Here is a 16,119-nt window from a genome sequence, read left to right as displayed (position 1 = left end):
TGTAAGTATAACAATGCATTAGCGCAGAAGTCACAGCAACATTACGTGACAAAGATTTATAAAGGACCATAGAAATATTTTAGTGTTTTGGGCATTTGTGATTGTGCGTTTTTGGACCCCTGGTACACGACGCACAATCTAGTAGTTGCGTATAGCATTAAAAGATATTAAACATTTTTCTGATTAATCCTCATTCCCACATAACAAATAAGTTTTAGAGTAATAATAATAATAGCCATGTGGTTCCCGGCAAACTAAAATAGGACCAACTTTTTCTTCCTGTCGTAAAAGGCGACTGAAGGCAATCAAAGCTGCATAACGCCTGCACACCCTTTTCGGAGAGCGTGAGTGCCTCTCCGAGTATCATAGCACTCAAATAATCACAAGGATTGAGGACGTAAAAAATGGAAAGCGCATAGGGCTGCTGCTTGGGGGACAGCAGGGCACGTCTGGGGCTGGCGCTGGATATGGCAGCATACGAACCGCCAGCTATCCCTGCCGACCGGTACTACCTCTTGACCGGTCGGCTAATCCGCCATCCTTCCGCTGAAATCATCCCTATCATAATATCAGTCAACGGTTTGACCCCGGTTAGCCTCACTTACCATCTGAAGCAACTGGGCATCCGGGATGATTTGCTCGCAGCCAGGATGCAAAAGGCGATGTTACAAAGTTCGTTTGTTCGCCGGTTTTTCAGCCTACAGCCCTAGCCTAACCGGCCGTTTGATCCCCCCCTTTTTTTACGTGGGGAAAATCCATTATGGATACCCTCCAGCGCAGGGGCGCCAGAGGGTTATGTCAGACGCCTACTGACTAAAAAACCACCACGTGTGAGCAGTCGTCCACCTGGGTGGGGCGAGATAGGGTCGCGCTAGCATTCGCCACCTCCGTTTGATCCCCCTACCGGGGCTTAATTCTCCACCCGCTTATATTTATGTATGTAAGTATATGTAAATTTATTATATGATGTTTATAAGTATGAATTATATTATGTGTATCTATTATATATTAAGCGGATGGATTGACATCCAGCATAATAATAAAAATTCTTTATTGTACACAAAGAACTAGCAAAATTTTTTTTTTTTTTATCACGACTTACTTTGTTTAGTACAATAAATAACCTTAATAACGCTACATATTATCTCAAAGCATTAAAAGAAACAGAGCAGTAGAGACAGTCTAGATACAGAAAAACTTAAGACGAACAAACGTTCTTATAAATGACAATTAACCTAAAGTTACTCGCCATTTATTATAAAACTAGCTTTCAGCTGCGGTTTCACTTACACAGATTTTTTTTTTATAAACAGTATCCTATTTTACTTCTAATACCTCCAAAAATATGTCTACAAAGTTTCATGATAATTAGTTAAGCTGTTTTCGCGTGAAAGCATAACAAACAAACTTACATTACTACACATTAATAATATTATAAGGGATAATGTATTATAATAATAATAATTTTAGATATACCTGCAATTGCATCAAAATAAAAATATATCCATATATAAAAATACAAAGATAAACAACGTAACAATAACATCATACGAAAAATTAAATATTCGTGTATTTTTTTAAAAAAATAACCGTGTGATATGAGCAATTTATTCTTTTCACTTATTTATTTTTGGACAAAGAATGATAGGAAATTGCACAATATTTACCAGAGGACAATATTTAAAGAGAATGTAAACAGTAGAAATTGTGTGTATGTGAAATAGAGGTCACGCGTTCTGTAATTTGCTATAAATAAAATATTATCGAGTAAAAAATTGATCCTGGGTTGCCTTACACCAGCACAGGACACCAGCGAGTATGTAAAAGTATCAGAGTTGCCCATGTTTTTAGTACAAATGTGTGGTACATCCCACTCTCGGAGATTAAAAGAGAACTATTTAAAAGCACTAAGATAAAGACAACGCCTATGTATTACTGAAATCAATTACGCTCGCTTAACTTTGGGAGTAAGCTATTGAATGCGTGAGGAGATAGTTACGAATACGTGTGATCGGGCGAGGCGGATGGAAGTTAAGAGGGACTAAAGTAAATATAAGTTAGTGATGAGACTTACGTTGGGAAACTAGACTACTGGGAGAGAGTTACGTTTGGTATGTTACTGTATGGGCAACTAAAGAAATTTTACTTCAGTCGTGTGGTCTAAAATACACACGTTTATATATATATATATATATATATCCACACCATCATCATATATATATATATTTGGGGTGATGTGAGGAACATGGTGTTGAGTTTCTCATCCCCCATCGAAAAGGGAGGATCCTCCGACCAGACGGTTATTGTGTCTGTCCAACGGTTTTTGTCGGGTTCTTGTATATATACTCAATCACTCTGATAACTTTGATAGCGCGATGTAGGATACGTCAGTTTTCTCTAGTTTTATGTATTGCAAGATAGATGTCGCATATATATATATATATATATATATATATATATATATATATATATATATATATATATATATAGGCTGTATTAGAGTAGGTGACAAACAATTTGAACAGTTATTATAAAACTATCCATTCAAAATTGTTGTTTAAATTATCAATAACACCCCACCCACCCCAAAATACACTTTCACTGATTTTCGAAATAAAGTTCTTATTTTATTATGTATTTTGGTTAGAAGAAAAATAGGGCTAGAGAAACACAGGTAGCAATAACTCGGTAATTTGATAATAAAAAATTTAGAATAATACCATTTAAGAAACTTCATGTAGTAGGCATGTTTTTTAAGCTATGGGTCACCTAGGTCTCCCTTCCTTTTTTTATACCACAGATGCTCAAACTTTATCACAAAAAATTCGAATAAACAATTTTTTATCTTTAAGTATTTGAAAAAAAGAAACAGTTGTGGCTAGAAATATTCTGCAATGCGCGATAGCAAGGCCAATTATTCAAGATTACTTCCAGAGAAAATCAATCTGTTATTATTGAATTTGCAGCCAGTGTCCAAAAGTTTGAACAAAGGTATAAAATACACGCTGTATATATACAGTCGAATTGAGTAACCTCCTCCTTTTTTGAATTCGGTTAAAAATAACAACACTTAAACTACTTTCACAGTTATTTATGTAATTAAAGAAATGATGTAATTATTTACATAGAATGTACGTGGTTATTGAAGCCCGTTGACCCCTTTACAATACAAGAACTATTTGTTAGTAACTGCATTATTTTATCAATAGACAAACATACAATAAAGTATTCAGAGTGCTATAATTCATAATTACACTTATGCCTTTATTTATTTAATATTTTATATCGCGGGTAAATAATCATTTAGTGTAAATAGTAATTAGTTGAGTGTTAAAATAATGATAAATTGTATTCATGTTGTGTTTCATTGTCACATTTCCCAGTCGTTCGACATTAATTTGGTAAGTACGTATATAAAAAATTAATTTTGAAATCAAAAACTGACTTATTTTTTATACTACGTTAAATTTAAGCTTCAATTAAAAGGGGATTATAATAATTGAAACAAGTATTATTATATTTTTTTTTCTGTTAGGGGTTCAGTAGTTTCGTAAGGACGGTGAATGCTCTATCTAGAAGTATATACAAATATTAAAAAGTGAATGTTTATTTACCTACATACATAACGATCCAATGCACATTACATTGGCTAAATAAATAATGTAATCTTAGTAATGTAACTCAGTAATTAACATATTTTAACTTATGTTTGTCTAAAAAATCTATTATCGTTTTTTTTTTCAGAAGGCCATATAATGCAAAGATTCTTTTTTATATCTCAGATTGATAATGAAAATATAATTTAGTTTATCAGAGTCAATCGAGCAATTGACTGGCAGTTATGTCTTCGGACACGAAAAATTCAATTCCAGAAGAACAGCCATTAGAAGAGAAGACTAAAAAGGAGTCGTTTGAAAAAAGAAATTTTTTAGAAAAACTATGGCTAATAAAATCCAATATTTCTGTGGAACCGATTCTGGCCGGTCTCATCATACCCTCAATGTTAGCAAAGCTTGCAATACAGAATCTCAATTTAGACAAAGCATGTCGTGTCAGACTAAATTATACGGATGAAATCTGTGACTCCTTAATTGTAAGAAAAGGAAACCTCACATTTTATGAGGGTGAAGTCCAAAAAGTCATATCTAACATTGAAACATGGAAGAGTATTGTTCAGACTGCATTACCGACAATATTGGTGATATTTATGGGTGCGTGGAGTGACAGAACTGGTAATCGAAAATTATGCATCCTTTTGCCGATATTTGGAGAGTTCCTGGTGTGTATCAGTAACATCCTCAGCACATACTTTTTCTATGAAATTTCGATCGAAGTTACCATGGTATTGGAAGCGCTCTGTCCTGCACTCACTGGAGGTTGGGTGATGGTTTACTTGGGGGTATTTAGTTATATAAGCGACATTACCGATGAAGAGTCCAGAACTTTCCGTGTCGGTCTAGTCAATTTGTGTATGACTGCCGGTATACCAATTGGTACAGCGCTAAGCGGAATTTTGCTTAATATATGGGGTTATTATGGCATATTTTTGCTATCAGGAACAATTTATTTGATTACTTTTACATATGGATGTATTTTCTTGAAGTCAAAAACGAAGCCAGGTATAGAACAATCTGGGAAGGTAAGTAAATACATTTGATTAATACTGTTATACAAGTAGAAATTTAGTTTAACCATACATCAAATAATTAAAAAAGGCCAAACTAGACACGCATTTTTAAACTGTACCAATTTAGTGCAAATACATCATATGTTGGGCATCTCAATTAAAAAAATATTAAAAATAATTATATATAAATAAGACCATTGCACTAATATTCAACATTATTCAATTTTGCGGGTTTCAAATTTTCTAAATCTTTATGTCATCGGTATATCTAAATATCTAAATACCTACTAAACATAATGACGCATCTCTTCGATGTTCTCGTCATACTGACTCAAAATCTGACAGCCATTTGGAGAAAATTCATTAACCTGGCAGTTTGAAATAAGAATTCTAACCTTTCGAACGGTCGTACTCATACATAGATAACCTTTTTTCTTTGTAGCATCTAATCTTCTCAATCAAATAGATCCCCATGATACTCGAGTAATTCCGTATTTAGTTTTCCTGCCTCCGCGACCATAAATATTATGCAACTATTATATTTCTAACTAGCTGTGCCCGCGACTAAACCCGCGTGGAATTAAAAAAAAAAATCAATTAGCAGTTAGAAAATAAAAGTAGCCTGTGTTAAGACCCGTCAAAATCTATCCAGCCGTTTCAGAGATTAACCGGAACAAACAGACAGACAGATAGACAGACCGACAGACAAAAATTGTAGAAAAAATATTTTGGTATGTGTACCGTGTATATATCCATATGCATTAAGTAAAAAGCGATTATTTTAATATTACAAAACAGACACTCCAATTTTATTTATTTTATATTATATGGATATATAGCTCTGGTGTGTTTTTGCACGAAAGTCTCTAATTTATAAAATTTTTGAAACCAAAAGAAACAAATCTGATAGACTAAATCATTATTCATGAATTTTTATCTGTATATTTTCCAAAGTGTACTCCTGTTAGATTTGTGGCTCAATTGTATATACTCTGTTTTCTTAGCGGAATTTCTTTTTCACTACCTTATAATATTATTATGGAAATGCAGACCAAAAGCCAATTTCTTTAGGTAGAGTTTGAATGAAATATATTGTTTAAAATTTCGAGCAGCTCAATCTCTGGTCTGGCTCCAGTTGTTATCATTAATGGCTATATCACTCGTGGTAGAAAAATTGTCCCCCAACCCATAGTAGAGCAGCATGACGAAACAAGCTACCAAGAAATTGTAAAAGTTTTTTGTCCAAAATAAAGAATTTATTTATTTCCCACTCCCCTTCAGTGTGAAAAACCTTGACTAACTATGGCGCCTTTGTAGGCTTATCAGTAACACAATATGAAGCATATTTGAAAGTCTAAAGAAACTAGTTTTTTTATTTTTGAATATCATATCAAAAATTGACCGCTCCAGCGGGATTCGAACCCGCGTCTCCGACTGACCGTGTCGGCGCTCTAGCCAATTAAGCTATGGAACGATGTACCCGCTAGAGCGAAATTTTTGATATGATGATTTTTATTTTCGGTTTAAGCGAACCGTGGCGCAATTTTTGATATGATATTCAAAAATGTTTAGAATTCCTAATGTGGGGGTAACACAAAAATAAAATCGTAGGTATTAGTTTTTTTATAATTATATTTTTAGGGATTTTTTAAAATTCTAGCTATATGGTTTGAAAGAGTGGTATGAGTATTATTATTATTATTTTGATAAAGATATTTATTGTAAATAGATATTGATTGCGTAGTTTTTATTTGTCTTTTGCAAGCATACTTGAGTTTTCATATCGCTTCTAGAAAAATAATATATTATTATAAAAAAAAAACAATGTATATGTGTAATATAAGAATTATAATAACATCTACTCTTACTCATCTACTACTACGCGCCTAAACGCGGACGGTCGCGGGTTCGATTCCCACTCAGAGTAGATATTTGTGTCTATACAAATATATATATTTCTGGTCTGGTTGTTAGTCCATGTGGATCTCCGCACCATGCCTTGGAAAACACGTTAAGCTGTCGGTCCCGATTGTTATTATGTACACCTGATAGCCATCGTTACTCATAGTAGGGAATATTTCCTACACTGGAGCAACGTGGTGGATTAATCACTGAACCTTTATGGGGAAAGGGGCCTATGCCCAGCAGTGGGATATTACAGATTGGAGCGTAGCGTATCTTAATAAAACCTTGGATATTATTTTTTAAATATTAACTTATTTTATTCTTCTTCTGTTAAAATAATAGGTTTAGATTCCACCGTAAAAACAATTTCAACAAGAAAGCCCAACATTGTATAAATGATAAAAGCTTTATCGATAGCTTTTGAAATTCGAACGAGAATATATTGAAATAAATAAATGTCGATCTACTTTAGCGTCAACTAAAATTGTATCTTAAGCTTTCAAACCACCAATCTGGAAAAAAAAAATAAGTACAGGCAACCTGCATTACATGGTAAACAGAACAAAAAAAAAATGTAATAACAAGATAACATTTATGAATTTCCTATTTCAGGGCAAGGTATTAACTTTTTCTGACCTCTTTACTTTAGTTAAAGAGACTGTAGCTGTTGCATTCAAGAAACGAGACGGAAATATGAGGAAGAAAATTATTTTATCGCTCTCTGTGGTTGCCATTATTTATGGACCAAATCATGGTAGGCTATATAAAATGTAGTTAAGTGAAATGAAAATATTTATTTTTCGCCATAAAGTGATTATATATACTTTCTCAAAAAAAAGCCGTGAAAACATTTTAAGATAAATTCAAGGTAGCAAACAGCAATCAAAATAAAAACTGCTACATCTTAACATTAAGTAAATTACAAACTTAGGTAAAGTACCAGTGCTATCTAGCAACTTTAACTTCGTCACAATATTTAGTGCACACTAAATTCTAGTGACATCACACATCAAGCTTTTGAATATTTTAGTTTTTCCTGATATTTATAATGTTAGTGTGTATAAGAATCATATGAATTCTAAGATATTTTATTAATTTTGCAATCTTCGTTCTTTCGTTTTTGAGTTATTCTTAAATAAATTCCTAGTATCCGATTAAAATATAAGTTGGTATATTTAGATAAATTTGGTGACAATACAGTATTAGGTTATCACCTGAGCAGATGATGGAGGTGGTGGAGTTGGACACCTCTATGACACATCTACTCTAGCAGCAAACATCTACTCTTATTATATCATCGGCTTTTATTAAGTATTACAATGAATTAACAGATGTCCTTACGAGTAGTGTAGACCGAGAGGAAATATGCCGGAGAAAAAGTTTTTTATAAGTATATCTCGTTTTCTTTGAGATTTTTTAAGAATGCAACTCCTTCTTTAAACTCTATACACGATTGTATAACAAAAAAGCTAATATTAACCTATAAGTCGTTTGCGACCATTCATTTTTAAACATCCTCTTCAAATATTGACAGATATATTACTTACCTACATAAACACAATTGTTACGATTAGTTTTTACATTCGCAAAATTTTTCACGACCTGATTAAAATATTATTCCTCTTTATTTCAACTTTAAAAAAAAAATAGCAACAACACATTTTGTTACATATATACCGAAGTAAAAGTTAAAGTGCGTAGTATATTTTTTTTGACGCTGACAAAAACTTACTTTTAAATTAATTGGTATTAATTATTTTGAATTATTATCATTTTAATTCGTAATTAAATTATAATTGATTTCTATTTTCCTATCGTTAGTAAGCTATACTATCAGTTTAGAAGACATTTTAATTTACATAAATACTTAACAATTACTTTAAGGTTCAATCAGTGTATCTATTTTATTTTCATTAATTAGCAAAAGCATTGCGTTGTTGTGTGAAGAAATTAATAGAAATTAATAGATGAATATTCACAATGAAACACAACACATACAAAGGGCCGCCGCAGCCTATCTTTACCTTAATTTGTACTTCTATAAAGCCAGGAACGCTAGTATTACTTTCGATTACATTCTAATTATTTATCTACAAAAAATTGCAAAACCTCATTACTAGTTTAAAAAAATTACCTTATAATATAAGCTTTCAATTACCAAAAGTGTGAATAGGCCGTTAAAAGTAAAGAAAAACTATTTGCGAAACCAAAACGTTGAAATCAAAAAATTCACTTTTAACTTCATAAAGAACTTAAAGTAAGAGAATATGTATCTTACTTTATATAACGTGGTTTAAACCCACGCGGGCGTTTTATTAAATATGCAGTGTTTACTAGAAAACTAAATCCAGTATATTTTACTTGCACGTGCTAGAGAAAAATGCACCTTAATACATTTTGTACAGATATATTTTTATGTGACAGGCGAGAGGATAATCACATACATGTTTGTGAGATATCGACTTAAATGGGACGCTTTGAAATACAGCATCTACTCCACTTACAGCATTATCACACATTCTATAGGTGAGTAAATGAATACACCACTGTTTGTTAAACAAAATTTTGAAGTATAAGCGAAATCTTATTTTTAGAAAGGATGCTAAAGAAAACCGGACATTTTTTTTTATCTCATCTAAAGAAGGCGCAAATAAATTTGTTAAAATAAAGACATAAATAATTGAAAATTATTTGTATACGAATACATTTTTAACTTAACCGTTATCATTTACAACCATCTGATAAACGATTATCTTTACTTTTAAATATAAAACTTGCCAATATCCAACTATCATTAAGACTGACTTAATACTACTAATGTGTATTCCAGGCGCGTTATTTTCTATTAGTGTGTTCAGCAAACATTGGGGCTTCCACGATTCTATGCTTTGCCTCATCTCCATAACGAGTAAGCTCATTGGTTCCGTGTACATCGCCTTCGTCAAATCAGACTTGGAAATGTTTATGGGTAAATATTTGTCTTTAATTAATACTTATTACTAGTTTCAATAAATGAGAGAACCTTACTAACTTTTTTTTTATAATGTTATCTTTCACAGGCCATTAGTAAAAGTATCTGACTATTTTGATTTTAGTCTTAAATTCATTTCATTAATAGAAATTCAAAATTCTGCAATATTCAATAAGTAGATCTTATTAAAAAAATTGGCAGTTCTTTGTTCTCTTTACATTATGAATATACTTTTTTATACGACTTGATGAGCAATCAAGCGTACTGCTTATTTGATGGTTGGTGGTTAACCGTAGCCAATAGACAGATGTAATACCAGAAGCATCGCAAGAGCGTTGCCAACCTAACCTCCGAAACCCTGAACCCCCCGAAGACGTGTCCCTTTTACTCGCCACAGGAACATAATACTACTTTAAAGCAGTATTATTAAGCTGTGATCTTCTTTAAAGTTGATGTACTTCCGCTGTCAGGCTGCTCCAGATTATGAGCAGGATACTCTACCGTGCCGTATACTCTACCGTGCCGTACCTCAAAAAAAAAATTACATCATACTAAAATATGTTTAATTTTCCAAAATATAAATTACTACATTTGATTCCTTTTATTTTAGATAGCAGTTGCAAATCATCTTGACGTAAACGACTGATTTGTCATAAGCTCGTCATTTAAAATTAATCTTTTTAATACAGTCTAAGATCCGAACTCGATATTACGATCTTCGCCTATCTGCTTAATGGATAAAAATTATTAAATATCTACTTTAGTATGTTAAAAATATTTACCAAAGGGTTGGCTAAAAAAACCTGGCCAGGCTGTAGACAACCCTATGTCATCGTATTATATTATATATTGTTTTATTTATTAAATATGTGGATGGAAGTGACTACTATATGTATCAATGTAAAGTGTGTAGTGTAATATACCTGTTTATTCTTGCCAATTCAGTAATTATGCCAGGAAAGTAAATAACAACGCAACGTTTGTATATTATACAGGTTTCATACTGTCGATTGGTATTAAATTTATTCTTTTAACTCATCGGTGCATATTAATTATAGCCTGGCCAGGAAACCTTTCAGTCAACCCTTTCGCAATTTATTATTTAAAAAAACTAAAATAAATATACAATTATTTTCATAAAATCATTTTTCATTCATTAGGTAAGCTAATAGGCGAAATTCGTCTCTTATTCGGATCTTCTACTAATATTTATTTTTTTTATTTTCAGTACCAATAATTGAAATCCTTAACGCAACGACTTTCACCTCCCTGAGGTCAATGGTCTCGAAGTTGGTCCTCCCCGAGGAAATGGGTAAATGCACTTAAATTTAACAAGTTTTAGAATCTATTTCGCTCTTAGGAACTTATACTTGAGATGAATTCATTATTAGAGCTTAGATACTCACCGTGACAACAGCTCTGGTGTAATATTCTAAGCAACTAATTAAGCTCGTAGCATTGATTCCCGCTCGGACCTATGTATGGCCATATAAGCCCCCCCCCATCGTCCCCCCAAGAGGACGTTAAGTCCTCCTCGGTTAGTTTTGGTCTCGGTTGTTAACGTATACTCAAATAGATAGATATCGTTACCTGTAGTAGGGAATGTTTGCCAACCTGCAGTAAAGTAATGTGGTGGAGTAACTCAGACTCTTCTCCTATAAAATAATGAGGCATATGCCCAGCAGTAGGATGCTACGGACTGAATCTATCAAAACTAAGATTATCTAATTCAGTATATTTGTTCTGCGTTCTGTACACACAAGGGGAATTATTTTTCAGGGGTGCGCTAAAATTCTTAAAATGGGTCTCAAGGCGATTCTTTGTTAAATTTCTCGCCTGCCAAGCCACTAAAGACAAATAAATAATTTAATCAAGGCAAAATCTGAAACCAAAATTTTCTATTTCGATGCTTTATAAAAATAGTCTTGACGACAGCAGTTGGAACTCATGACTTTGAAGACTACGCCTCAACTTTGATTATTGAAGAATACGCTTCAAAGGCCTCTTTCCCCATGTAGGAGAAGGATCAGAGCTTAATCCACCACGTTGCTCCAATGCGAGTTGGCGGATATATTCCCTACTATGAGTAACGATAGCTATCAGGTGTACATGATAACAACCGGGACCGACGGCTTAACGTGCTCTCCGAGCCACGGTGGGGAGACCCACAATGACTGCACAAACACCCAGACCACGGCTAACACCTGTATTGGCCAATACAAATGTTTGTCATGTGCGGGGATCGAACCCGCAACCGCCAGTGCAACAGGTACAATCCATGGCTGTAACCATTGCGCCAACGCGGCGTCAATATCTTTGAACTACTAAGTTTAACGCTCTTGAAATATTTATTCCAAATACCCACTTACCTAAAGTTTTTCGATCTATATAATTTTAAATTTTACTTAAATAAAATATTTTATATTTGTCAAATAAAAAGCAGTTTTAGTTATATTTCGTTTTCTTACATTAAATATTTTTATAGCTTGATATACTTACCGTATTAACTAACTGAAAAAATTATTACATTCAGGTCATAAAGAATAATTTAATTTTTATACATAATATAAATAAAATTGAAGTGACTGCCTGTGATTTCAAAATAACTGTGTTTTTTCAAGTGCATATAGAGTTTTACGCCTACGAAGATTCATACAAGTCAATCAAAAAGGCGTTGAATCTTAAACTCACATCGACCATTCATCACGAAAAATCGACACCACAGATCGACTTGCCTACGTTTACAGGCAAATATACGCAATGGCCTACGTTTTATGACTTATACGTAGAAAGCATTCACAATAACAATTTGATTACAAAAACTCAGAAGATGCAACACCTAAAGAGCAAATTACGAGGAGATGCTGAACGAATCATCCAACATCTAACTATCTCAGCGGACAACTACGACACAGCGTGGGAATTGTTGACACACAGATATAACAATCCACAATTGTTATTTACTAAACAAATCGAAATCTTTATTAATCAGCCAGCCGCTCAAAAACAATCAGCGTACGAGATTAGACGTATTTACGACACGTCAATGGAATGTATCTACGCTATTAAAAACCTGGGTATCGATACAAGTACCTGGGACCCATTACTAGTTCATATTATTACAAAAAAGCTGGATACAGTCACCTATAACGACTACAAGGAAGCCCGGAAAATGCCACGAGAATTACCTTCACTCTCGGAGCTAATGGACTTCTTAGAGAGCAAATTCATCGCTTTAGAACCAAGCGGCATAAGAGATAGAGAAATGTTGTCATCATTCAAAAAATATAATCAACAAAAATCAGTTAATAACAAGACTTACAAGCCTCAATTTCAAAAAGAACATCGGTATGGAAAATTAATAAATAAAGAATATCAAAGCGTTGCGACATACATGTCAAATTGCCCGATTTGTAACAAGAAACATCCCTTATACAAATGCGAGAAGTTTATCAAATTAACACCGGGCAAACGTTATCGAATTATCGAAGATTTTAACCTTTGTCATAATTGCTTGTACGCACATAACAAGAATTTATGTACGTCAATGAAAAAATGCAAACTATGTAAAAAGAGTCATAACACAATGTTACATGACGCCTATACTATAAACATTAATAAGCAGTCTACAAACTCGCTGACTGACATGTCTAGTGGGTCATCAACCCAACTGAATACTCCAACTCCGCAAAAATATCAAGTTTCCTCCTGTGTGCTGAATAAGAGGGGTGTTAATAAGAAACATGAGAAAAGTAATAAGAAACATGAAAAGAACAAAACCAAATTTTCTGTAAACGAGGACCTTCTACGAGCCTTATTAAAAAATCAAACAAGTGTCATAGAAGCGCAATATAACATTCTTCAGAGGAATGAAGAAATATTAAACAAGCAATTCGGAATACTACAGAAATGTCTAACGAATCTTTCTTTTGCTAGTAATCGAACTGAGAAGATAGCTAACAATGAATTACACATTTTGTCATCCTCAGTCTCAGCTATGATTATATCAAACCTACGACACTTGCAAGAAAGCGTTATAAACACTTTAACAAGCCTCGCAAACGGTCATTTAGACGATCATTTTGCTGCCTGAACCATTGGAAGAACAATTAAATATCATATACCGACATATACCGAATGACCTGACTTTGCCTGCCGATAAAAACGATTTTAAAGAACTTTATAAGTTAATGAAGGTTAACGGCGACATTGGTTCTTCTTATTTGATAATCGAAATCAAGATTCCTTTGGTAATTAAGGAAAATTTTGAACTGGATAGAGTAATAACCCTTCCTCAGCAGCATTATAACGTAGAATTTATCGCACCATACATTGCATTCAATCTACAAAAGGACTTACTACTCATCTTGACAGAATCAGATGTAGAAAATTGTGTCCACATACAGACAAACAAATTATTATGCGCTCTCGATAAGCCGATATACGAATTACAAATAACCAGCGGAATGTGTAACTTGAGTATACACAATACAACAATATGTAAAACAAAGGAGGCACCATGTCGCGTGCGCTGGGTCAAGTTACATAACAATAACATGTGGCTTTATTCCTGCTGTGGGAAATGCACAGTGCGCATATTTTGCATTGACACTGGAGTTGTATTGACAACACTGACCGGGAATGGCCTTTTACAAATCGGTCAAGGTTGTACAATAAAAGGTGACACCTTCTCTATATTCACTCAAAATAGTTACATGAGCCAAGTTAAGGTCCAAGAAAACATACCGATCCCAGCCGATTATTCAATATTAAATTCCATAATAAATACTTCGGATTTCCAACTGTTTACACCCGAGGATCATGAAGACTTGTGGCGCGGGATGAAGTCTCAGATCATTAACCTCAAGGAGCAGGAAAACGCATCACTCAGTATACACGATATACATCAGTACTCTGTCTTGTATATAATCTTAGGGTCTATCATTGTTGCGGGATGTCTGTACGGGACCATGCGATATCGCAGAAACAAAATTATACAGAGCAGTGCTGTGACAGACGTCTCCACGACCGCAGTTCCAGTTGCAGCAGATACGAACGAAGACCAGGAGGCCCCTGCTCCCCCGAGCGCGCGACCGCGATTCGTTCGACTGGACATACCAATTAAAGTGTAGTGCAGTGATGATTATTATATAAGTTATTTAAATCTATGTACTTAAATTTTAATTGTATTGTTATTGTAGATTTTAATATCAAAATTATCTTTCTTCTTTGAGTCGGCAGGATGTACGGGTCAACGCACATTGAGCAATATGATTGTTTTGCTAATTAGTAACCTCTTTAATTTAGCTGATTTATTACGAAATTGTTATTTTTCTTATGCTGATTTCTAATGAAATTGATATTTGTTTGCTACGAATGACGTCAAATGACGTCTGTACTTCTGCCTATATATACTCAAAATAATCTTAATAAATTTAGTGTTAGATCGACTTTCATTGGGTTTGGTTTCCCTCATAACCTTCCCTCACATGTCATCTCTCACTCAACCATAGACTGTACCATACAAAGTCCTTTCGATTGTTTTAAATTATTTATTTATTTGTTAAAGGATAACCAACAAGGGTTTTGATTGCATATTAAATAAATTAGTATTCCAGCTTTTGCGTAAATGCTAGATGGTAAAATAGGGGATTAGTTTGTATCACTGGAATCACTGAATTATCGTTATGTAATAATTAGGTAGTACTTTAACATATATTAGTAAATGAAATCAATTTCTACGTGAGTGAAGCCATGAGTATCAGCCAGTTCTCGAATAAAACTTAGATTTAAATGAAACATCTTTCGATTTTCAAAAATAATTAAACCAAAAAAAAATAAAAGAAAATGCAATAATGCAAGCACAGCTAAAACCCTCTCTGTGTAATTAAAAAATAATTTTTCATATTTTTAATATTGTTGTGCTTTGACCTCGCGATAAATGAACATTAGGTGCACGAAATGAGTTATTCTTTAATTTCCAGGGAAAATAAACTCGCTTTTCAGCCTGGTAGAGACGCTCGCTGCGCTCTTGTTTGACCCAACTTATTCTGCTATGTACGCCAGAACGATTCCAATTTTTACCGGTGCTGTTTATATCTTCAGCGCCATTATGACGCTCCCGCCTATAGCAGTTTTAGTGTAAGTTAAACATTACTTTAATATCTTTAATTCTGATGTTAATTATAACTCAAAAACTACCCAATTACATACCAGTCAAAATATAATAAGGCAGTATTATTTTTGAATTATATAAATGTAAAAAAAAAACAAAAAAAAACTTTATTGCTTAACAATTTTTAATAGTCTTAGTTTATACTCATTTTCTATTTATAATTAATCGTAATGAATAACAAAGAACTCCATAATATTTTATGTTTCTCAATAGACACACAATGGTATGGAAAGCCGTAGTTATAATAACATTTACTCCATTGTCACAAGATTTATAAATAAACAGAGCTAAAATTTTGCATTCCCAGGTGGTTCTTTGTACAGCACCGCCGTGAGACAAAACTTAGAAAACGAGAAGCGATGGACGAACAAATTGTATGTTTTGAAGGTGCAGAAATTTCAAAATGATATTTCAATTTAATAAACTTTTTGCTAAAACACA

General features: G+C 33.4%; 1 protein-coding gene across 1 annotated transcript; it reads left to right on the top strand.

Annotated features, from left to right (window-relative positions):
• The first annotated feature begins 3,841 nt into the window (after positions 1-3,841).
• Positions 3,842-16,119, top strand: LOC123654420 (proton-coupled folate transporter-like). Its single transcript, XM_045590327.1, has 7 exons — positions 3,842-4,639; positions 7,145-7,286; positions 8,957-9,058; positions 9,363-9,500; positions 10,732-10,815; positions 15,488-15,644; positions 15,986-16,119. Exons 1-7 carry the CDS (start codon positions 3,842-3,844, stop codon positions 16,083-16,085), a joined length of 1,521 nt encoding a protein of 506 aa, XP_045446283.1. The 3' UTR covers positions 16,086-16,119.

This window comes from Melitaea cinxia, chromosome 6, assembly GCF_905220565.1.
Source record: "Melitaea cinxia chromosome 6, ilMelCinx1.1, whole genome shotgun sequence".
Taxonomy (NCBI): Eukaryota; Metazoa; Arthropoda; class Insecta; order Lepidoptera; family Nymphalidae; genus Melitaea; species Melitaea cinxia.
Note: the sequence above shows the minus strand (reverse complement) of the source record. Positions and strands in the feature narration are given on the sequence as shown.

Bases quoted from the DNA above. Each gene is read 5' to 3' on its own strand.
- LOC123654420 (XM_045590327.1), top strand. From the start codon at position 3,842: ATGTCTTCGGACACGAAAAATTCAATTCCAGAAGAACAGCCATTAGAA. The intron at 10,816-15,487 runs GTAAATGCACTT...TTTAATTTCCAG, and splicing joins GGTCCTCCCCGAGGAAATGG to GGAAAATAAACTCGCTTTTC. The intron at 15,645-15,985 runs GTAAGTTAAACA...TTGCATTCCCAG, and splicing joins CCGCCTATAGCAGTTTTAGT to GTGGTTCTTTGTACAGCACC.